General features: G+C 38.4%; 1 protein-coding gene across 1 annotated transcript in view; it reads right to left on the bottom strand.

Annotated features, from left to right (window-relative positions):
• Positions 1-25,111, bottom strand: part of PTPRN2 (protein tyrosine phosphatase receptor type N2) — a 663,063-nt gene that overhangs the window by 26,425 nt on the left and 611,527 nt on the right. The window contains exons 20-24 of the mRNA XM_054190602.1: positions 21,602-21,679; positions 9,179-9,298; positions 7,862-8,028; positions 2,185-2,238; positions 43-107 (exon numbers count right to left, since the gene is read on the bottom strand). Coding sequence (XP_054046577.1) covers positions 43-107; positions 2,185-2,238; positions 7,862-8,028; positions 9,179-9,298; positions 21,602-21,679 — 484 coding nt within the window. The remainder of the gene's footprint in view (positions 1-42; positions 108-2,184; positions 2,239-7,861; positions 8,029-9,178; positions 9,299-21,601; positions 21,680-25,111) is intronic.

The raw sequence follows: 25,111 nt of genomic DNA, 5'->3' as shown, positions 1-25,111 counted from the left end.
ATCTTTCAGTACCGAGGAAGTAACAAGCCTTTCGATTCTCACCTTTGGCCATTTTATTGAGAACCATGTCAATTAGAATGTAGGTTCCACTTCTTCCTGCACCATCGCTGCCAACAGAAAGGGAAAAAGAAAAAATAAAGCCTATCAATGTGCATCTAGACTCAACACGAAGGTACCTGCCCTTAATGTTATAGTTACACAGGAGGGGAGAGGACAGAACAAGGGGCTAAAGTAGGGTACTGAGAGGGGGAGAGAAAGCTTGCACTGAATTAACACAAGCTGTTCATGGAAGATTAACTACTAGCCTGCATGGGTAACAGGGCTTTGTTTTGATTTTTTTAAACCAAGTTGTGTTTAGGCAATAAAAACATTTTAAACAACAGTGGAAACGTCAGTAACCCTAAAACAGGATACCATTTCTGCTCCAAAAGTACATATAATGAGCTTATAGTCACTTGTATGAGATCAAGAACCACAAAATAAGCTAAACCACAACATCACCCAGACCGCTCCCCAAATGTTGCAGATTGCGTTTAAACAGCGGTCAGAGGGAATGCATAGAGAGACCTGTCCGAGAACCAAAATATTTGATTACTGAGGGACTGCAATCTCTCTTCACTATACATCACGAGTGGTTTGATTTTTCTTTTTACCTTTCCCTTTAAATCTTCCCTAGTTGCGACGACCAGAAAAAAATATTAACATGTAATTCCTAAGAAACAGCTTTAACTTTTGTGCATCATCAGCCCTTCCTCAGAGATGTGAGCCCAAGCCTTGGGAGTGGGAAAGCTCCCTAATCTGAATGCAGCTTGTGTCCCTTTCAGAGAGCAATGTGTAATTGCCAGCGTGATGCTCTTTTAGAGCTGCTGTTAGCAAACATAATTAAGACCTTAAGTAAAAGCCTTTTTTCTTTCCCTCCCCAAAATTTTTACAAAGGTGCATGTGTGACCAATTAGACTGGTATGTAGTTTTATTAATTAAGCCATTATTTTTATTGATAGCTCAATTTGTGTACAAGAATTAATGAAAGGAAAAATAATAGAACAGCATGAAGAGCGTTATTACGTTCTGTTTAGAGGCAGGCTATGAAACTTAATTTTTGTTAAGTCTCTGTAGACAGAGGTTTTTTTCTTTCGGTTGGTAGATCACTGCTTAGAGAAAAGTAGGTAAGAGTAATAATTTTTTTTTCTATGTCTATGAAGGGAACAAAGACACAATCTTATTAGTTAAGCTGAATAACGAGAGTGAGAGACAAGGCAGCGGTCAGGCCCAATAAAAACAAAAACTACTGAGTTGATGGTAGACATTTCCATCCATCACAGTAAGCAAAGAGCAAGAAACCTGAAGGCTCTTCATTGTGCATCAAATGTTTCTTTTCTCAGGCCTCCTGAAGGCAATGCAAACAAGCCTGCTCCAGAGCATCCACCTTTGCAGAGGGCCTCCTCGCATCCAGTGGAAGGTGATTCTGCTGAGCCACACGTGAGAGAACACGTCCCCTCCCTCCTCACCCCCACCCAAATTGCAATGCCAGAATGCCTCTTAGGAGGGCTGGTCTTCTATCTCCCTTATCTACATAAATATCTTTGATAAATAAGTGCAATAGTCTCCTTATAACTCAGAACCTCCAATGGCAAACCCTAACCTTAACCTTATTATAGTAAAGTTTTCCATTGACCTGCCCAATAGCTTTCGCGTGCATCTATCAGACTGTCAGGTCTAAAGATAATGTGTGTTTAAAGGATTACTCAGTCTCAGGGTTTCCACCCCCTGACATTGCCCGCTTCTTATCATGATCACTAAAAGCAAGCAAAAAAACCAAACAAACATAATTGAGTGTTAATAAAATAAAGAAGACCAAATTGGGAGGGAATGCAAGGAACCACTATCATTTTGAAGGAGACTTATGAAATTGAAGTGCTACTTATATTGGAAAAGGTGGCCATACATTGTTAAGTAATGGCACGACATCTGCGAAATCATAGGAAAGGATAATTTTATCATGAAAACAGATCCTCAGCATCAGTTAGCACTAAAAAACAGTTGAATTGTATTTAATACCTTCAGCCTACCTCACTATCTGTTTAGTGATTCATCTAAAACTTTAATTTTCCCATTTTGTTGGTATCTATATTAAATTCTTACACATACAAATCTCTCTAAAGCTATTTCAGAAATTGTACTTGCCTGCAATGAACAACTACTGGACAAGAACGACCCCTGTAGCACTTGTTTACTTTTCTGAAATAAAACAGACACAAAAAAATTAATTAAGCATATGACATACTGTTTCTTTAGCCAATTGTCAAAAATAAGCAATAAGGAAAAACAAATATTGCAGTCTTTAATAGAACAGTCAGGTTGATAATTTCCCAATATAACAAGTAGTTGTTACGTACATAATCTTGTTTAAAGTTTGCTTCTGCTTTGCTGCTGTAGAAATCCCAGAAAACATTCCATTATCACTCTTGGCTAGGCAAAATAAACGGCCTCTTTTCTCAAAAGTCTCATGTCTTAACTCCAAAACTTTGGAGTTTTTTAAAGGCAACTTTGAGTTCATGAGCTTGCTCAAAGAAATATCAAAGGGCATCAAATTGAATCCAAAATTAAAAATGGCTGTTTCAGTATACTTTGTGCAATGTGTGCTGATCTGTAAAACCAGTTCTCCTCAGAAAGGCAAAAACTGAATCTCCTTAAAAGCTTCTCACAAAATTCTGAAATGTAATCTATTATGGTAAAAATAACTTAAACCACCAGTAAGCTCTACTGCTTTGGTTCTACTGCAGAAGTCTTACATATTTCATATTTACACATTATTGTCTTCTCCACCTTTGTGGTTAAACACTCTCGGTGGCAAGAGAATATATGTGAAGTCAATCAATAAAAGTACAGCTATAGAACAAGTCCGCTGATACGTAAACTCAATGAAGGAATTAACCAGTGCTGAAGCAAACCAAGATACGCAGTCTAAGAACAGAGCCCACAAAATTGGTTTAAATCTATTTAAATTGCCTTACAAAAACCAAAATCCCAAATGGTCTCTTCTGCTCTAGGATATATTTTGCATGTCAAGTATGTTACAGGCCCCAAAAAACATAAAATATGCACACATATGGTAACAAGGCAAGCTGAATAAACGCTAAAATGGGAAGGCGCTGCTTCAAGAAATTAAAACCTTTCATTTAATTTCCTTGATGAGATGTTTGAGTTTACTGGAGCTAGAAGGTCTCCTATGAAACCATTTCACAGGGCAGCTTCCAAGGGGTGCCCAGACCCTCCAATAGTACCCAGTTTGGCGCAAGCGTTACCCTGGGTCCTGACTGCTAAACTGAACAGAGCTGCTGGAATTTGGCAACTGTGGTACGATGTTATTATGAATTTTAAAGCATAACTAACCTACTGAATCATTTAGTTCTTGGCTGTTCATCTATTCACTAACATCTGTGCTGTGAAAACATGCATATATCTTTAAACATTGCTTACAGTATAGCCTGAAGATGCCTAAACTTCTAAATCTGACAGGGAGCCGGGATACCTGGAACTCAACCCAAACAGACTACGGAGACGGTGGTGGTGTCCCATGAAACTGTGTTTTCACATTCTACTTTTTATTATTTAAGAATCTAACCAAACTTGATAACAACATTAAGTTCCTGTAATGATTCCCTTTACACATTAGAATTCAGGAATTTTTCACATTTCTTACTCATCTGCTTACTGATATAAATCATACTTGCAGAGACATTCTGTCTCTATTTATATTCCTTGGACGTAAGTAATTAATGCAGTAGAACAAGTTTCTATGAAATAAGTGGTAAGTCATTGAGAAGCACCTGACTTTAGAAGTCAAATGGACCATTTATATGTCCATAAATGCATGTATACACAGGCACTACCAACCAAAACTTCAATGACTTAAGCTGCAGTAGAGTTGACACAGGAATGAATCATTCAATTTGTGATGGTCATAGCTGAGGATCAACTCCTTCTATACAACAAAAAGCCTGATATTTATTTTTTGTATTGTATAGTAATTTATTTGAAATGTCTGTAAAAACATGTGATACGGTCAGTCTGCATTTCCCTACGTGCAGCTGGTCATCCTCCTCCCACCCCCCATCATGTGCATTCGTAAAGAGTCATTCCTGCATTTAAAGTATTAAATAAAAGCTAATAGCTAGAGAGGGGTATTTACCATTTCTTTTTCTGCTTGTGTGGTTCCTTTGTTCCTTGTATGGCACCACTAATATGATATTTGCATGTTGTGACTACCCGTCTACCAGTGTCTTAATAGAATTTCAATGACAAACTCGATCTAAACCTATCAGTAAATCAGACCTCCCAGTAAATCAGACAGCCAGAGACACACGTTAGGGAAAGACATCTTATGTTTGTCAGTTTTATTGAAGGCGTTTCAAACATTTTCATTATCACACATTTCAGAACACACATTAAAACAAAGGGTTTCAATCCAGCTGGTTCATAGCTTTGTCTATATATAGTTTATGAAAATATTTAGAAGTGCAGCAACATCTCATTTCATTCTTAGTTCTGGCTAATGAGAGTGAGCTGAAAATTCATCAGTAAGCAAAGTTCTTGAATGTTGAAGAAAATATATATTTTATATATATATACATATACAGGAAGAATTAACTTAGAAAGAATGATTAGTAATACAAACCAACCCTTGGCTCATTGAGTGAAAAAGAAATCAACATGCAAACCATCAGCAAGCAAAGGTCAGAGGTCGTTAGAGGCTCAGAAAAGGGGTTTCCCACATTGTCCCTGCAGCAGAGTCACAGTTTCCAATGATCACTTTTGTGACTATGCAACTGGGCTCATATTACTAGCTGCAACATCACAAAAATGACACTGGCAACCGCTAATTAGCTGGCAAAATAAGAATTTGTCCGTTTTTAAAGTGAGCAGTGTTAGTAAATGCCATTGCACACAGCGAGAAGTGATAGCATAATAGATATATATTTTAAGCAAAGCCCTCACATGTGATGCTAATTATCTTTTAGCTTAGCAGTCCCTCTTTAAAGTGTAAATGTGCTCCCTCTGGGCTCAAGAAATATTTAATTACACATATCAGTGCATGACTAACAAGCTAGTCCAGAGCAATAATGATTGGTCTATTGTTCAAAATGAAATTAGGACTCCAGAAGCATGTAAAACTGACCAGTGGTTTCTACAGTAGCCTCACCTCTCAGGGACTGTCTTTTGCACAAATTTTTTAAATATATAGAATAATCTCTTTTTGGCAATTTATACCTACATTATGAAAGTATGATAGATTATTCCGCAAGGTTTAGTATATCTGCTAAATGCAAAATCATCTAAAACACTGTCTGATACATAGTAAGAAAAATGTAAGCTTTCAGTTTTCAAAGAGACTCGCAAAATTTACTTCAATAAAAATTTTAAGGTCCATATTTCCACAGACTCTGGGCAAGGTAATTTTGGGAATCCAATTTTTCTTGGTGATGAATTATAAAAAATAGAGGGTTGGTTATGTATATGCTTAATTTCATATATGTATGTGAATATATAAATATACACACATATCCATATATATATATATACAAACACACTGAATGCACATAAAAACAGATAGATTAAAAGAAATGAGAGCAGCCCCTTCCTAGCACTACCCTACTCCGAGTATGGTAGTGCTGTCAGACGTTTATTCTGGGGGCTTTATGACTCAGCTGTCGTAATCCAGCAGAGTTTGTACTTTAAATAGGAAGCTTCAGGTGCAAAACATGTATTGTATAAATGAATTCCAAATACATTATTTCAGCAACAGTGCATTAGTTGTTTTTTTTTTGGTCGTTAAAAAAGCAGCAACATCAGATGACCAAGAAAACTGAGATTCACAGACCAGCTATTGTGCATGCCAAAATTCCTTTTCAGGCGGAATTTTACTATGCATTCAGTATTATGAGTTCATTGTACAAAATCTGCACGTAGCAAATGATTACAGTACCCTACACTGGACTGTGAATACATATTAAATGAACACTCAGAATTCAATTAAATCTTAACAGGTTCATTCCCATACTGGCTTTAAATACAAAGAATGGCAGCTCCACTACTTTTCTCATCTAGTTATAATTTTTCTTTTTCGAAGTATCGCACAACACCTCTTCAACATGGCTATTTAACCCTTACACAATGTCCCTCTAAGCAGTGCTTTCTTGGCGATGTGAACTGCGACTTAGTGTAGACCTAATCCCGCGGTTCACGCAGGGACCTCAATTCTTACAGAAGCAAGTTGGAGTCGAGGTGCTCCCAATTTCAGATGGCCTGGCTGTACAGGCTCATTTATAGCCTAGTTAGAATTGCTAGCAGATTTCCCACTAACTTCAAAAAGAGCAAAATGGGGCGCTGTGTTGGCTCCGTGCTGCAGCCTCGCACAGCTTAATGGAACCAATTCAGAATTTTCACTACACAAATTCACTACAGGCAACTTCCACGGTACCACAAGCGAAGGGAAATCAACCTATGGAAATCACATTAAAGTTTGAACCCAGAGAAGAAAACCTTGAAAATTCAATTACAATTTCAACTCCGTCCTATAACCGTGCTTCCTTCCTCCGCTCCTTCATTTGCATTGCGGCTCTGTAGCATGTCCTGATTTTCTTACCTAGCCATCGCTCCTACAGCCTCAGTGCAGCTGCTCTCCGTTACTCGACCTGCACCGTGTGAGGTGACTCTCTGCTTTCAAAAGCCTTGCAATACACACAAGAATACTGGTGGATGAAGGGTGGCATTCAAGTCCTAAAATTTTAAGGGTAAAATGTTGCCAACTGGGCAACGAGCTCTCGGTGGATACACGCCAGCTTCTCCCCTCAGGTGCAGACGCATAACTCCGACTGGCATCAGCCAGAGCTTCCAGCACTTATAGAAAGAAGCAAATTTGGACCTTTTGAGCACCGAGCCCCTTATAATCGCTTTGGGGGGTTGTAGATAATGTTGCAGCACAGGGAGGGAAACACGCGATCCCACAGGCCGCTTGCGGAATGAGAACCAACTCCCCAAACCTCCCGGAGATTCTTTTCATTAGTCATAAGCGCATCGCTGTGGATTAGCTGATACACGCTAACACCTACACACAATGCACTGGGCACGGTTTGCAATCAAATGAAGATTATTTCGCTCCAGTATTTATCATGCATGGCTTTAATTTTCAAATTAAAATTTAGATAGACACAGCAAACATTAGAGAAGGTGGCAAGGACTTTCACAGGTTTTCCCTCTGTATATTTGTATTTTAAAGCCACATTGACTTTCTTTAAAATTCCAGAGGGTATGCTTTGTCAATGTTTTCATCCGCTTTCTCAAATTTCCACCTTCCTGCAGCCAAGGAAAGTCTAGAGTCCTCACTGTTTGATCCGTACGAGCAAACACTCCCATGGGAATGCCATTATTGCCATATGACTCCATCGTGACTTTTTTCTTTTTTTTAAAGCGTGCTCATAGTACATAATTTATTTGTGAGATTCCTGCAATAAGTTTCACGGGGGGTGGGGTAGGGGCATCCAAAAAAGCCTGGAAGTTGCAGAATGGATAAATACTCATAAAACAAAGAAATACAGAAGCACTGAGGGGCTGTATGAAGGGAAGAAAGGTGTTGATCTCTAAATGGGGAAGGGGTATGTCTTAAAACCAGGCAACATCTATGTGTGAGACAACACGAACCATCAACCTACTGCAGATTTGTGTGTTAGCGTAGCATTGTGGCATCACAGGCTGAGGACCCCCCTTTCAAACCAGAAATATTTAAAGGACAATTAAAAGGACTAGTTTAGTTCCTCAGATGTGTAGCGTCTTACATGAACTGTCATACGTTGTGCTTTACCTGCGGAAATCCAGAAGTGATCTTGTGGAAGCAGGAACCCTCTGATCGTTCCAGCTGAGGAAGTGGAACTGTGTCACTGTGCGGGTCTCGTTCGTCTGCAGGTTCTTCAGGTAGAAGCTCCTCACGAGGAAATCCTCGCACCAGATGTGCTCAGAGACAAGGTTTACCTACACCCCACAGGAAGGAACAAACGCAGATCAGCAATTTCGGTTGCAAGCCGCGTCTTCAGGATTGCAGGGGGGTAAGATGTCTGGGATGAAGGAACTGCACGGAAGTTTTGGTTTTATTAGCAAATTGGCCATTGCTGGGAAAATATTTTTTTTAATTTAGCAATCAGCGTAGTTGTCAGGAAGGGGTTAGCTGCCACTTCTATTTCACTGAAAACCTAAAAAACCCATTCTTGACAGTTTTAATGCAAAAGCAAAAAAAATCACTAAATTGAAACTTTGTATCATTACGTGAATACAAAAGACACTGCCTGAAAATATGTCAGATTGCCAGTCGCTTTCTACTCAGAAATGCCCACAATGCATTGCCCAGGCCGCCCTCAGCGGTCTTAAAAATCTGAGTTGAATTCACATGAGAAGCGAAAAGTCAGGTTCTTCAGCTAGGAGGAAACACAAGCATTAAAAAATGCAACTTATTTGCAGAGTTCATCTTTCCAAAAAATGAGTTTGTTCACATTTTAGTTTAAACAACCGTTATTTCTTCACATTTTTCTATTCTTCTTATTTGGCACTGTGGTATTATTTTCTTCCTCTAATATGGACAACTGGAAAAAATCTGACAGACGTTGTCAATGGTACATTTCGACAAAACTGGTGATACGACATTTTGAGCTAGAAATGTAAAGCAGAAAATAAAAATATGTATTTGTTGTTGCGTCTGAAGTAAGAGGTAAAAATAGGTAGCATTAATTACTAAAGCTACACAGAGGCTTTTCTGCAATGACATACATAGGGCTTTCCTAAGGCAAAATTCACTAGTTCTAAAAATACTGTTTTCCTATAAAATATAAATACACAGTTTCACATTTTAACCACTTGCAAAGCCGTTTGAAAAACAAAATTGTTGTCCTTTTTTCATTGTAATACTTGGCTCATTATTGACCAGATTTTATGCAGCGGAAACTACGTTGCTATTAAAACTGCCTTCGAATTTTTCACAAATCTAAAGCTACTGGAAGGCACATGAAAAGTATTTAAGAGCCCTCGGCTCGACCTCCAGGTTAGATCGGCTTAAACACCGTTCTGCCCCATAGGAAATCAACCCGGACACTTACTGTCACGTTTACAACCAGATATGTTGTTTAGGTACCTCATAGATGTGGTAGAGGTTTGACCCTTCGTCTGGCCAATAGTGGTAGCACTGTTTGACTCCGTTTTCGGCGAGGGGTGTCAGCATGACAATAACGACACAGCCGTTCTCCCAGACCATCTGCAGACAAAGAAAGACACCGTGGCCACATTGTGACTGCCTAATTACTGCGTGACATGTATAATTACTGCACTCAGACACACAATCAAAATTTATTCCATTCACAGGAAATTTATTTCATTTTCATTAGACACTTTTACTCTGCAGCTGCTTTCAAATCCCTGAATAAACTGGCACCATATTTTGCAGGCGTCCATGAAATATTAAAGAATTTCCAGCGATTTCAATTTGGGTCTTCCACAAAATCTCTCCTCGTTCCTGGTACCGTTTTCATCTGCTTTTCTGTCAAACTTTTAGATCCACAAAGGGAACACTGAACAATACTTGCAGAACACACAACTATTTGGGATTTGATATTTGTTAGTAAACAGCATGGATCCACTGAAGTCGCACGTACTGAAACCTGTTTGTGTCCTCAGCCCTGTGTCTTTTCACAGTTTGCCACGTAGCAAAAGCCATTAAAGTGCTGCGTTGCTGAAACAACCATAAAAGTTGCATCTGAACGAGAGTAAGGAGGAAAAGGTAGGAAAAAACCAAACCAAATCCGTTCTTGAAGAAATACTTCAGATGGAGAAATCGTCTCTCCAAAAGCACATTTATAAAAGATTTATTCCAAATGTGCATTACTTTCTCTTTCTTCCTCCTTCCTTTCTTCCTTTTTTCTTTCTTTCCTTTCATTTTTCCTTCTTTATTCCCTTCTTTTTCTTTATTTTTACTCTTTTATTTTCCTTTATCTTTTTTCTTTTGTTTTTCATTCCTTAATTTTTTTTGTCCCCTCCCCCCCTCCCCTGCCATTTTTCTGTCTCTCTTTTTTCACTTTCCTTTTTTTTTTTTTTTTTTTTTTTTTTTTTTGAGGTGGAAGGAAAACCCAACCCCTGCTGCACACCGTGCACTCACAGAGCGCAGGTACAGCAGGAGCAGAGGGAAACGGTGCATCCTCCCTACCAGCACGACCGCTTTAGAATTTAGACCAGCTACAGAGCAGGATACAGGAATCCAGCGCATCCTCAACTAAAAGATTTGTGGATGTCTCCCACAAACCGCAGAACAAGCAGAGATGCTCTGGCCTGGCGTATCTCTGTTCCAAACACAGCCCACGGCTGAACAAAAAGGCTCCTATGAATTAATACCAAGCAGCATAATCACTAAAAACTGTTGTTATTATTATGCTGTACATTGATGTTATATTTGCATACAACTTTCATTGTCTTTTTGCTAGCATATAAAATTACTGAATGAAGAGTAAACTGCTCTTTTTGTGAAGGGTTATGTTTATTTCACAGAAATATTTATAAGCAACCGTATTGACATGTAAATTTCGTAAACAAAAAAGGCCTTTGTCTAAACTGTGCAAAGATGAGATGATACATTCAATTCGAGGATTATTTTTTTTAATTACATATCAAATAAAAAGGTTTCCCATTCATGGATAATGATGTTGTCTTCTCTTACAAGAATAGCTTGCATATAGAAAACAAATAATGCTTTTCTTCCTTTTTTTTTTCATTTTGCAACATAATTAAAACAACTTTTAAAACTAGGTTAGAATTATTTAGAGAAATGAACCTAGGGTTTGCACAGAATAGCGTTATTTATACTTTTGAATAGAAGCAGGGGAAAAAAATTACAGTTGAATGTAATGAATAAAAATAATCTTTCTTATCTTTTTTTCCTTAAAAAGATGTTTTAACTAAAAATATCTGTAATGCACTCATCCTCCTGTTAAAACTCACAATGCCACAAAACTAGCAAAAATACTTTAAATTGATAGATCATTTATTTTATAGACAGACGTAGATTTATCATTTGTACCTTTTTTGTATTGCATTTGTTTTAGGCCACAGCTGGGAACCTTCTTTGTATGTAAGGAAGAGGACGCAGATTTCATTCATTCTAACATAGTTTCACCTTTTTTTAGTCAACAATCAGACTACGATAAGAATTCAAAACATGTATCTTACTTTAAAACTAGCCCCACTAAATCAGTACTTTCATCACATAACGATTTAATGGGCCTCTAGAAGGTATAGAAGCTCATTGAAGCCATTACGAAAATGAGGAGAAACACAGTTTTTATGAGTGTAATAAAAATACAATGATCTAGACCATAAACTAATCATCTAGCACTCTGCTTGTGCCACCCAAGTGTAACATTATAAAAGCCCACTCGTTTAGAGAGGAATCCTTACAGTTTGGCAACCCTGTTCATTGGTTCAAAGATACAGCTTTTCATTAGAGAAGGGCTGTCTGCATCTCTGAAGATTTCATTAAGCATAAATCCAAATGAAAGTTAATTTAAACAAACAATTTCAAAGTTACTCTGGGGTATAATATTTCTTATAGGTCATTGTGCGAAAATGTAGGAGTCAAGTCTACTAAATCAAGAAGGCAATACAATCCAGGGCCGTCATCCCTGTTACAAGCAATTGTCACTGCATCTCCTGCGCTTACCATTGGGAGGGGATTTTCACTAAGACTCACAGCCTGTGACTGGAGGAATACAGCATTTTCTTTGTCTCCTTGATAACTTAAATATGAGACCATCAGGTTGTTACCTGGGTTTCTTTCCAAATAACACAGAAGGTTGAAAGGCAGTTCAGAGTTTCAGACTGTTGCCTGTTCACCGCCCCGTCTTTAACTTGGTGATGGGTTTTTCAGAAGCCACATCTCCCAACACCTAACACTTTGCTGTGCTCAGAGTGTCCAGACATGGCCACGTGCTAGAAAGTGTCCCCAAGGAGTGTGTCTTTGTAATTAATGAAGGAACAGGTAGCACAGACCCGGTCTGCGCAATCCCAGTACAGCCTTCAGAGAAGGGCCTCTGATTACCAAAGACACATTTCAGCTGGGCTTGGTGAATAAAGGAGAAGGTTCAGTTGCAAATTCGTAGCAATTAACGTAATTCTGAACTTTGTATGCTTGCACAATTGAAAGTAAGTCAATGCATGTGACATAAGAATAAAGAGAACGTAAGGTCCTCAGGACAGAGGTTTTTCTTTTTGGGTAGAGCCTAGCAAAATTTAGTCTTAGACTCTAAGTGTCTATAAAAGCTAAATATATATAAAATTCTGTTTTTATATATATATATATATACACACACACACACATATATGCATATATATAAAAAAATATAATACATGTAACATATAAACCTAAACTTATTTAGATCACTGAGAACAGTCAGTTTCATGTTTGTAATTTATGGTAATACTTCCAGAAGAAGAAATGTTGAATGGAGTCTTCTGAATGGAAGTGATAAAGTCTGAGTTACGTATAGGGGCTCACCACGGAGCTCTGCGACGCTGCTTTGCCGAAAAGGGAAGACAGTGTATATAACGTTGTGTGACATGTCTACCTTCAGCCTATATGCCTAGAGAGTAACATGTTAATGATCTTTAATGAGGTTCTGCTGTATGCATCATTCTCAAAACATTTCTTAGACAAGAATAACACTCTCCCTTTCCATTTATTGCATATGAAAGGCTGAATCCTGCAACCCAAAGCCGAGCAGTGCGTTCGACATCCGCAGGATTCCCTGTTGACGAAATCCACCACGTGTAGAGACCTCATGCTGTGGTTATCTAGTGTGCCAGTCCCGTACAAAGGACTTCTGCATTGGGATGAATTATATTTAGTACGAATTACTTGCAAAGGAGCACAGAATTGGTTTTTCTAGTAAGGAGAAAAATAAAGTCACAAATAGGAGACTCAGTGCCACAAGACTGCCACGAATCCAATAAAACACCAGTTTTTGAAAGCTTGTATTTTAAAATTTCCCTGTTTACCAGCTTGTAAACAAAATGGTTATATGAATCCCTTCAGTTTTTTTCAGACACTTGATTTTTAAGCTTCTTTTTATAACAAATGATCCACCCCAAACTCCTTTTTCAGTCATTTTTGTCTTTATTTTAGTGATGGGGAAATGACAAGACATGTGCTCCGACCAGACACTCTTCTTTTGACAGGGACTGATGGAGAAGTTTCTAAAATGTGATGATTTAGAAGTAGAAAATAGATGGGCTAATCAGTTAAATCCAGCCTGTTCACTAAAAATAACAGGCTAATCACACCAGCTGCATTCTGGAAGAGATCTCCAGTAAACTGAAGAATCCATCTTTTAGGCTTTCCAAATAGTTGGTAAATGCAACTATTTAGAACAGCAGACAAACAAGCAAACAAAACCTAAAGAATTTGTAACGATAATCAAAATTCTACATGAATAAACACAACTCCTAAACCAACAACAAAGCAAGGTACTAACCCTTGCTGGATCAGATGATGTTCATCCTATTACGTATCTGGAAAGTAATTAACTCAACTATGATTCCTTTCAAGTTCTCCATTGGAAATAGGAAATGCTGTATTGAATGGAGACAGTCAGAAAATGTCATTGTCTGGAATATTTTAAAACCAAACCCTAATGTTTTAATGGCTACAAGAAAGCCGGGGGGGGGGGGGGGGGAGGCGGAACTTTTAACTGAAAAAACATAAATGGGAGGGAATTTAGATTTTTGTTATCAACTAGAACTTCGCAATTTTGCCAGGCAAAAAGCAACTTTTTTTTTTTGTGTGAAACGTTTTGTTTGAAAATGACTTAACCTTTTGATATGAAGTGGGTCAAATCTGGCAAAGTTAGAGTTGCCATCTGCAAAGTCATAGCTGTACCAGACAGCTAAACAAATCTGTAGGTTGAAGAATTAACGATCGACAATATATGTTTAATTAAAAAAAAATAAAAATCTCACTCTTGCAGTTGAAAAGACAGCTTCAGAGAGGACCATATGTAAATACTTGGTAGTCAGGCTGCTCCGTGTGTTACGTCCCTGGTGTTACAGCAACACTTGTTTGGAAGTCAATGGGAAAGGCAAACTCAAGGTGACTGTATGTGTTGCAATAACTTCTGCCTTCTCAGAGAGACATAAACTGCTCTTATTCCTCTCAGTAGACTCCTAACTCAAGCCTTATTATTAAATAATTTAAATATGAGCACTATTTACTCTTGAAGTGCTGACAAAACCACATTAAGGAGGGAAAGTCCACCAAAATCACCAGTAATTAGCTTTTCACTTTAATATTGGAAAGGTGGAGTCTAAACAATAAAGGGATAGAAATTTTAAAAGGACCACTTGTAAATGCCTTCTCCAACCAGAGCCATAATTAAAAGTGAGCATGGTGAACGCACACTCCTTTACCGAACGCCTACGGAATTCCAAACGCTATATTTATTTCACGTGGCTTGACAAGTTACTAGAGCTCTAGGGGCTACTGTTCTGTGCCTATCTCTCCCTTGCTGTTTTTCTTTTATTAAATTAAAATATGCATATTTTACACATTGAATTGCTTTGTGTCGCTTTTCATCTGCTCGTCTTTCTGAAGGTGAGAACTGATTAGACATGCAGGAAGTCCCATTCCAGGCAACGAAAATAAAACTTGGGAATCAAGACTGCTTGAAAGCGCTGTGTTCTGCACAGAAGAACAAAATGCAGAAAAATAATTTAGTCTGTAAATTAATTTCAGCACTCACAAAACATGCTGAACTGGGAGCACAGAAACCCACAACTAGAGCGGGGGAGGGTTTGGTACAGTTGTTCTTACACAGCCCTTGGGTTTGGAACGCTGGTTTTGCAGGGAGACTCATTCAGCTACAGGGACATCGTATCCTGCCCAATGGGATTTGCCCACTGCTGACTAATCCTTTTTACACAGGAAACAATCAACTGACAGTATTTTGTATTTCTTTTGTTGAATTCCAAAACTGGAAGAGAGAAGGGAACGTTGCCAAACAGACATGCAAAGATTTATCATGTCCTCATGACTGCACCCCAGGAATTGGGTTCTTACATGCCAGCGTGATCTAGGAGGAAAACAATAGTCAGTTTTTGAACTGACGCTGATAATATACTCCTGAATATGGGTAGAGAAAAATTATTCTAAAAATAGTTTTAGATTAAGAAATGCAGGACTGGAGGCAACGAAAAGCAAATGGCAATGGAACTCCCCGGCTCACATTAGGGCTCTGGTCTTCACTCTTGGGACTCCTTCTGCACTTTACATTTAATAGTCTTGCAATAATAATAGCAAATAATCAAAGGAGCAGAGATGAGGTCTCCCCACTCCCTCTAATCACAACAGTGTAAACGTCCACTCCAGTGAGCTTGCTTTTTGTTTGTTGCCAATAGATGCCCAGGTTTAACAAGAACGGTGAAGAGCATTCCCAGTTTCAAGACTGTTTCATATATTGGCGAACAGTGGAGGAAAGATGGGGTAATGAAAAGCATGGGTTTGATTCAGAACATGCAGGATGAAGCTCTTTCTCACTTTCTGGAGGAGCACCCTAACCACAAGGGGCCACACCTGAAGTCTGCCGTCCCAGTCCCGTGTCTGACTCAGTGCTCTTTGTGAGCGGCACCTGCTCTGCCATCCTTGACAGAATGGAGCCCTCCAGAGACTAAGGCACCTGGGGAACTATCTAGCCCAAGCTACAGATCTATTCAGGCAAAAGCCAGGGAATTTTCTGGTCCAAACTACAAGTGGTGACTGTGTTTAATTCATGGCTTACTGTTGTAGGTGCTTTGAACCTTATTGAACGTCTACAAAATGAGGAAAAACGTATTTCTTTGTTCCCTCCATAGAAGTTACATAGTGCTCGTGCACTTATTAATTACGTTGGTCATGGAGAGAGAACATCACAGAAAGATGGCAAATACCGACATAAACATATATCACATGTGATTTGATTTTCTAAGGCAACTAAGAAGCATATCCTCTTAAGCCACTTGGCAGGAACTACCTGATCTCTCCCTCTATTTCACTTACTGTAGTAAAATAAAAAAAAACACATGAAAATGCACTTCCTTCCAAAAAGGGGGAGGGGAAAGGAAGGCAAATGTGGGTAGATTTATGAAAGCCAGGCGTAATGTGGGGTGTTTTCCAGAGGGAAAAATTATGGCCTCCTACAGAAATCTCCATTTGGAGACGAACCTTAGCAGACATGCAATTTATGAGACTGGCATAATTAAGAACAATTTTTCAGTGCAAAGACAGTTGGTTCTAAATATCTTAACTCCTAGGAATAGTTTCTTGCATATTATCGTCCCTTGCTTCTTAGAATACTTTGCAAGTTAAGACATGTACTTCATGTCAAATACTTCATGGAATTATAACCCAGCACATACGGAAAATAATAAAATTTTATGCCTCCAGAATTATTCACAACATGGAACTCCTGCTGAGAAAACTTGTTATAGATCAGAAATGTTCTACATCCTCTTTCTTTTGAATTATGTTCAAAGAGATGTTGAATTTTAATAGCGTTATGTGAAAGAGCTGAGTGAAATCTCACTGAAGCTGCTGGACAAAATCATCACCTTTCATTCAAGATAAATGTAAGAAACAAGCAAACTCTTTTATGGAGCCTGATAACTGAAATTACAGAAGTTATCATCAAAAACAAGAGAAACGTGAAGCATATGGACCCATGAGTTTCTCTAGAAATTGATATGCTTAATGCAGAGAGAGAGGCATTAATCAAGGCAAGATGATTAATCCAGATAAGCAGCAAAAATGTGTAAAAGGAATAAAGAAACCACCAGCACAGCTTGACAAACTAGCATTGTGATCCTGGTAGAAGAAAAGCTGAAAGAGAGGTTGGGGATAAAACACTGGGTGAGTGAGGTTTGGAAAAAAGAAGTTATTGCCTGTTATTTGATTCTGTCTTTGTTCAAGGAAATAAAACTCTGTACTTTCTTTGTAAATAAAATGGAACTATATCAAAGCAAAACCCTATCCTGAGGATGAATTCTCTTTCCAGCTGAGAAGAAAACAACCCACAAACCTGGCAAATTGTTTAACCACTCAGGTAAAAATGGATTAATACCATGCGAGCAGAGGCATCCAGTTTTCAAGGAAGGGAATTGTGAGGTGGAATTCCCACTGAACCAAAATAGAATCAATGAAGGAGGTATCTTTCAGAAATAGTAATTGGTAAAAAGAGATGAAAACAAGACCAGATGAAATTAAAAGAAGACTTAAATCAGCTGGAGGCTTTTCAAAATTAATTAAAGTAGTAGCTGGAAAATTTCCAGAGCGGCCTAGGAGATGACATACAGGCAGAGATGAAATCTCTGCTTGAGCCGCAAACACAGTACCCAGACAGATTAGGAAGCCCTGTGGCAAAACAGATCAATGAGATGACTGACAACACAACTCCTGCAGGCTAGAAAGTTTTCAAAGAAATAGGTAAGCCAGGAAAGTTGGAACTAACTTGGCACTTGCTGACTTAGGAGGGTTATGCCAAGAATATAAAGACCTGGAGAAGTAAATTGGAGGGACAAAGACAGTTGTGGAAAACTGATGCCTGGAAATGCCCTTATGCCTTTAGAAAAGCTGGAGTGAGACTCTTGCCTTTTTATCATTACTGTTTTTATAACATTTACAAAACTTGTTTGAATACCATTTGAAAATGACCCATATACAGGAATTTGGACTATCTCCAGCTCAAAAACTGCATCTTTGAGAGAAAAGCTTCCAACAAGCTAATCTCTCTCAGGTCAAACCCAAATGAATAGGAAGGTGTACCGAAAATGATGAGACTATTGGCCAGCTCTAGTAGCCCAAGTTAGATGGTACTGAAGAAAAATATCTGCCCATCTGCCTCACCTTACCAAAAAGGCCATAATCTTCCAAGAAGTGGTCACTAGTGAGATGACTGAAACCCAGCTTTGGTCCCATAGTGGTACTAGGCACAGATCTGCTCACCAGTAGTAAGAATGCTAAACAAGATGAGTTTGAACAAAGCATCATCAACATTTTATGAAAAAGCTTTGCCCAGTTTGGGCAAGAGAAGACACTGAGCTGACCATGATCTTTGTTCAGAACCGGGCAACTTGAAAACAGTAAATGGGAATGTGATTGCTGAGTTTCTAATAGCAGTTGCACAAAAATACTGGGCACTGGATCAACATAACAGGTTTTAGAGGGGCCTGCCAACAGAACTAGGAAACAAGATTATCCAAAACTATATCATCTGTTTCATTTTAAACAGAGACAATGGATGTGACCACACGATCACGTAGATGACAGACATGAAGGGCAGCAGACACTGCAGAGCAGTGTTAGAGCTAAGGAACTGGGTTCCTTTTGGAAGAAGCTTCCTCTGGACTCACCCATAGCCTTCTCCACCACCAACAGGCATTTTGGCCATTGGACCACTGAACAGTTGGTCTAAAGTAAAACCTACAAAATAAGTACTGTGACACTCTACAAATCCATTCTTAGTGGGCCACGCTGGTTGCTAATGTAGACATAGTCACTGATGGGTGGAAGAATATAATGCAAGTTTAAGGGAAACTAGGTTTAGAAGCTGTGTCTCTGTAGTCTGAGCATGAAATCTAGACAGTCAGGACAAACCTGGAGCAGTTTGTATTTCATTACGGATATCAGCTGTGTTGTAAATGCCAAGAAAGCTGTCTTACACTTTCAAGTAAAACAAATGCTTTGTAGGCAAGTGTCTTCTAGAAATCAGCTTGAAATGTCTATAGGAGTGGAAATAATTATAACAGTTTCTTCCTGGGGTAGCCTTTCAGCCAAGATAAAATGGAGTGGCTGATGCCCACCATGCAACTAGGCTTTTGGGAATCCTAGCAGCTAAGTCTCTGCAAAAAAAGGAAGCAATACATCTAGGAAATATTGCCATAGAAGGTGACGCCAAGCTCCAAGAGTTTCTGTTGGACTTGCTAAAGCATGACATTGTGCATTTAGACAAGGAACAGCAGAATAGTCCCAGGTCTCTCTGGAGTCAGTCACTCTTCTCACTATCAGTCAGAAAACTGCTTCACTGAGCACATAAAAGGGAAAAAAAGCAACAGAGCTCAGCAACAGCTGGTATTAAGCGGAGGAGGGAGAGGGAGGAGAGTCACTGAGAAGATGTTTCAGGAATGAATAATTGAATCTTTAAGCAATCCCTGGTGGCAGCACCGTGGTCCGTATAAACTACAGAAAACTGTATTCAAGTAAACATCAAAGGATGCTGTCCTGACAGGAGTTAATACTCTATTTTCCATAACAAGTTCAGCTTTCCCATGCTTTACTTTCAAATAGGTACTATTAGGTGAAAAATCCATATAAACCTTGCTCCTGCATCTGGGCATAAACCACAACAACCTCAAGCCGTGGCTATTGACTTGTACCATGGATCTATTCTATTTCAGCAGTTATGGACGCAGTGTTCTGTAAGGAGTTAATCACTCTTGGCCCATTTACTAGACCTGGTTGAGAGCCATGGCCATATATAAAAGCTTGGGACAGGAACCAGCACGTTGATGTGTGACCTGTAGGAGGTTTAAATTTGAAAAAAGTGGGTGATGGACCAATCTAACATAGGTAGATTGTTACGTTGAAGTAATAGGCATCATCAAAATAAATGCAAGAAAAAAACTTTTCCACGGAACCTATTAGAAGAAATAATAAAAGGATATCACATCAAAAATGGACACAGCTGCACTTGAGCAGAAGCCGAACCACAGTTGCCAAGTGGTTTCTGTGGAGATGTACAGAGGAAATCTGGTGGGGAGATGGAGTGGACTTTCACTGATGGATAACTGGGAGAAGAAATAGCTAAAAAGAGCAGAAGTAAAGTGAAGGAAAGCGAAGACTCTGCCCCTCACAAATAGCAGGAAGAAAGAGTCAAGAAAGAGAACTTTTGAGTACAAAGTTGGAATGAAGAAGACCGGATCACAGAACAAAAACCCAACATTTCAGTTCTACTCGCTCTGTGTCTGTGCAAACAGTTTGCCTAACTGTTCAAATTAGAAAGGGTGAAAACCAAAATATGTTGTTCATACTATGTTGATATGATTAATTCTGACTTCTGCGTGAGCAGCAGGGCTTATAAAGTTTGTTCTTTAAATGACTCCTTTAAAAATGAGAACATACATTTTTTCAACATGTAAAGGTGCAGTTACAGGTAAAAATGTAAAAAATATAAATATACAAATATGCAAAAATATACAAATAAAAAGCCTGGGCCTTAGGAATCATAAAATATCATGACAGAATAGCTAGCGTGGTATTTGATTTTACATGTTTAACTTAAGAAACACATTTTCAAGTATCATGCCTCATATAAGGAATCCACTCACCAAAAGAAAAAAAGATACCGAAGACAAAAATCACAAGGTACTTGAAAATTTAAGCCAGAACAACACCTCCAGTGATGTCAAACAGAAAGAATTTGCTCTGTCCTTCTAAAAACCAGGCCCAAAATATCTCAGACTGAGCATTTAAATATCGAGGAGCCTAAAATCAAACGTTTTGAAAATGTCTCGGTTCCTCATCAGAGACAGTAGGAAATTGTGACATGACAAGTGTCTTTACTAGGCATCAGTTAACACTTTCTAATCATAGACCAAGTGATGCAGATGAAGGGAAAAGACGGTTTCGACTGATGCAAGCTCCTAAAATACAATGGCACTTCTGAAATTTTTACCTAGATATTCTTCAGAACAAAAGTTTCTAAATTTATAATGCAGAACAAAAAATAAAAACATATGTTCATGTTGATAGTAAGCCCCAGTTGATCTCCTCCCCAAACAGCTTCAGTAAGCTTTCAGGCACACTTTTACACTTACAAAGGAATATCTAATGCAGCATATCCATCACACAATCGCACGCACTGAGCCTGGTATGTCCAAATCAGAGAGCCGCAGGAGCATGTAAAAAAACTGCGTGCAAAGTAAGCTCATGTTTGTGCATCACCAACTACTGCCGTTAGCCCCAATCCTGCAAAAAGTATACACCTATTCAACTTCATGCAGCAGGGTCTTAACTCAGCCTTTAGCTCGCTACCTGTGGTAGGGAAAATACATGAGAACTTAAGCATCTGGGGGAACTGGGACATGTGAGAAGTAGGTTTCAATGGAAACATACACGGCACATAGTGTTAGGTCCTTTTTGATCTGGAAAGTGACAATGAATTCTGGCTACGCTCTTAAGAAGGTCAGGCCCTCTGAAAATCATCCAGTCCTTGGCAGTAGTTCAATTACGGAGACCTGGCACTAAAATATGAATACTTTGGCCTGAGGTTTTCTATATAATTTCCAGATCAACTATTCTTTAGCAGGGCTTGTCGCATACGTAAGCGGCTTGAATATCCATGTACTAGATTTTAAAGCCATTTGAACGAAGGTTTTCCCACCTATTGTGACTCAAGCACAATATATTTTTATACACCTTACATTTCTAGAAGCACAGGAAGACATGTGACTTGTAACATAAATTCAGTTTTCAAAGAGATGTTTAACTTACCTGCCAGAAGTCAGCGACAGTGGCAGGGAGAGGGCCCTGGGTGGCAATATATGCTGGGTTTCGGGGGTCGTGGTCCATCTGGAACAAGGAAAGAGAACACAGACTGGATTTATTTAAAAGAAAATCCCTTTCTGTGATAGATACAGAAAGTATGCGAGGGCAGAAACAAGGGACTTCCTAAAGGACTGTCATGTTCCTCCATCCTTTATTGGCAAGCAAAGAATTTTATTTCTATTTATAAGCTCAGAGGAGAACTTTTTCCACAAAAGACTGATGCTACCAGATGGATATCAGCACACATGATGAGCAATGTCCTATGTCCTCAATATGCAGCGTAACATCATTTATGGTGGTTGACAATGGCATTTATTTGAGATCAGTACTCGTGGTTTCATAGCAACCTTGGCGCCATTTGAAACATTTTTTGACACTGAGTGTTAAGAATGCTCCACACATCTAAATATGTTCTCCATTTCCACCGTGCCAGTCAAGGGCACATGTAACTAAAAACCAGCAAAAATGGGGAACAAATTCAGTTTCTGGCTTTTTCCGGTTAGCTGGTTTATCTAAATGCATGGATTTGGCCTCAATAGAGGAAGTTCTGCTTAAAGACCTTAATTATTACATTTAATTCAAGGAGCAGAAAATTCACTGAGCAGAAAAAATAAAGAATCTAAGAAACAAAGCCATCAAGAGTAAATAGGATTAGTGTGTTACAATGAATGTTTTCGAACTGATGGGTGGTTTTCTTGGTTCTAAATCTTAGGACCCATTCTACTGAAAAAGAAGATCTGCTGATAGGATTAAAACCCAAACAAACTCATTCTAACCCTGAACTGGGCAAGACAAAACTTTGACCATAAAGAAGAGAGACCCAGCTCAGCCCTCAGATGCGTGTGTGTGACTCAGTGACACTGAAGTCGGCGAGAGTTAACTTATACCCATGTAGCTGAAGGCAGAATTTGTCTCGATACACGATTCTGTTCTGTAAGTAAAGATCTGAATAAGAATGAATGTGAGTCATATTTGCATTAAGAGGCATCTACTGAATTTATTCATAGCCTATCAAAATTTTCAGTGATGGTACATGTCAGCGTAAAAGAAGGCACCTCATAATTATGTGCAACATAAAAGAGGGAAGAACCATAAAAGAACAGATGTAAGTTATTCTAACAGAACAACAATATGATGAATGTTGCAAAAAGGAAGAGAACACTTATGTTTCTAATTTTCTGACGTATAATTAAGCCGGACTCACTATTGAAATTCTCCATGACAACACAGCACAGGTAAAATGAAGTCACTGAATCCATTTAGAACAAAAGCTTACTTCTGATTCAACACCCATAGTTATAAAAAACCTTGACCAGGATGCCTATAATACCATCATTTTTTTCTGAGCTTCATTGAGATGCTTCTCTTATCAGCAAATAACTCTTCACAACAAGCAATTGCTCACAACAAATTTCAACCTTGCTTTCTTTGCCTTTTGACAAAAGCAATTCTGATAGCAGCACATTTACTACTGTGGGTATTTTGAGATCAGGGAAAAACTAGCTTTTTTCAGAAAGCAGTATTAGCAAAAAATCCCTAGGAACCATTTCAAAATGGGCAACTTTTTTGTTTTTCTAAGAATTGAGACACTGAACTAAACACAGCTGAAAACGGCAGTAAATGCCATTAAGCAAAGTCAGGCTTAAAGGGTTTTTTTACTCCATTATGGTTGAAATAATTTCTGTTTTGTTTTGAATCCCACAGAGGTCTATCAGATTTAATCAAGTGCTTAAATGTTTTCATATGCTGGAACTAAAAATCTTCGCTTAGAAAAATCATCCTGCACCGAGGAGGACTTGTTACTCCCCGTGGAAACTGTTGTATGCTGCATCCACTTGAAAATGATGTCACTTGTCTACCAGGCGAGAGCCTGACTTGGAAATGTAACCGACAGTGAATACACCAAACTTTAGAAAAATAATTTACTTTGAATTTCTTCTTGAAATAAATTCTTTTGTATGTAGACATGCCAGAAAACAAAGGCAGCAGAAATCAAGGATGATGCAAATGGTGCTGTCATGGAGGAAATACTTCTCAACATTCAGCTGATAAATCAGGAATAGGCCAATCTTGGCATTTCAGCATTAATCAACCTCTGTCACAAAGGTGCTGTTGGAACGTGGCAAACATTACAATAAGCACAGAGTAGTGAAGTGTATCAGCCGTTTAACAATAATTCAAAAGACAATTACAATTATTACATTCCAAGCACATTGTGCTGCACAGAAAACAATTATGAGCAGAAACTCTTCTTGCTTGGAGCAAATAGAAGATGTCAGAAAGCCCTATCACACTATTAAATGATCTTTAACTGAACAAAAATAAGAGCAAAGATTAAACTAATTAAATGAAATTCCTGGTTTCATCAATTTTCTATTATACGTACTGTTTTAAAGGACACATATTTCAGGAAAAGTGAGAAAAATCACTACTCTGGTCACATTCAATTTAACGTGAGTAGGTGACTGCAAGGGACGGTTCTTGAATGTTTTTGTTATGTTCTTTTTTATTCTCTCAAGGTCACCAAGAACACCAAGGCCATCTTAATCTATCAAAGTTAACAAAACTTTGAATAAAGAAATAAAGTTAGTAATGGGTTTTAAACTAACTAATCAAGGAACAAGTAAAAGGCTCTATTTTATGTCAGGAGTCATTATCTTCCTTCAAGGATCCCTCAGATTTCTCACTTCACGAAAATAAAACAGAAAATGTATTCTCCAGAGAAGAATAGAGAACAGCAGGCTCCATACTATCAAGTATTAAAACAAAAATCGACTGTTTGCTAGCATTTTACATCAGAACAACCTTCAGAAATCACCCTAATAGTAATTGTTCAAAAATAACAAGATTTTTCCCTCTATGTCCCCATCAAAGCACAAAGTTCACAGGACTTACATCAGAACTGGATCGAACAGCCATTTTTGGGAAGAAAAAGCCGCAATTATTACAACTGTTCTGCTATGGTGGAATTCTCATTTTCTGCTGCAGTACAACAAAGGCAAGTCTGGTGATAATGTTTCAATCTATTTTTCCATGATTTTGTATTAGGAAAAGAAAGGGATCAAGGATTACTATAAGTGGCCACGCAATTGACTGTGGTGATTTCTGTCACTACCAATATCAAAAGCAAATGGAAACAAAAAGGAGGAGCATTCAGATTTCTTGTTGGAAAAGAAATCTACAGAAAACTTTAGTGGCACGGCCTGTGTTTTTCTACAGGGCTTTGTAATGGAAGTTGACTTACAGTATCTTAAAGTAGGAAAATATATAAAGAACACAGTATCACAATTAGTTGCACCTTTTTAAAATATCAGACCACAATTCCACCTTGGCTTTACTAGAGAATAAAAGCAACTCCTTTATTTTTTCCTTCAAGAGTCCTACTATCCAGTTGCCTTATCCTGGGACTTTGCAAGGATTCCCTGAAGAACTCTGAATTTTGTTGAGTTTTTAGAT

Source organism: Rissa tridactyla, chromosome 2 (genome assembly GCF_028500815.1).
Source record: "Rissa tridactyla isolate bRisTri1 chromosome 2, bRisTri1.patW.cur.20221130, whole genome shotgun sequence".
Taxonomy (NCBI): Eukaryota; Metazoa; Chordata; class Aves; order Charadriiformes; family Laridae; genus Rissa; species Rissa tridactyla.
Note: the sequence above shows the minus strand (reverse complement) of the source record. Positions and strands in the feature narration are given on the sequence as shown.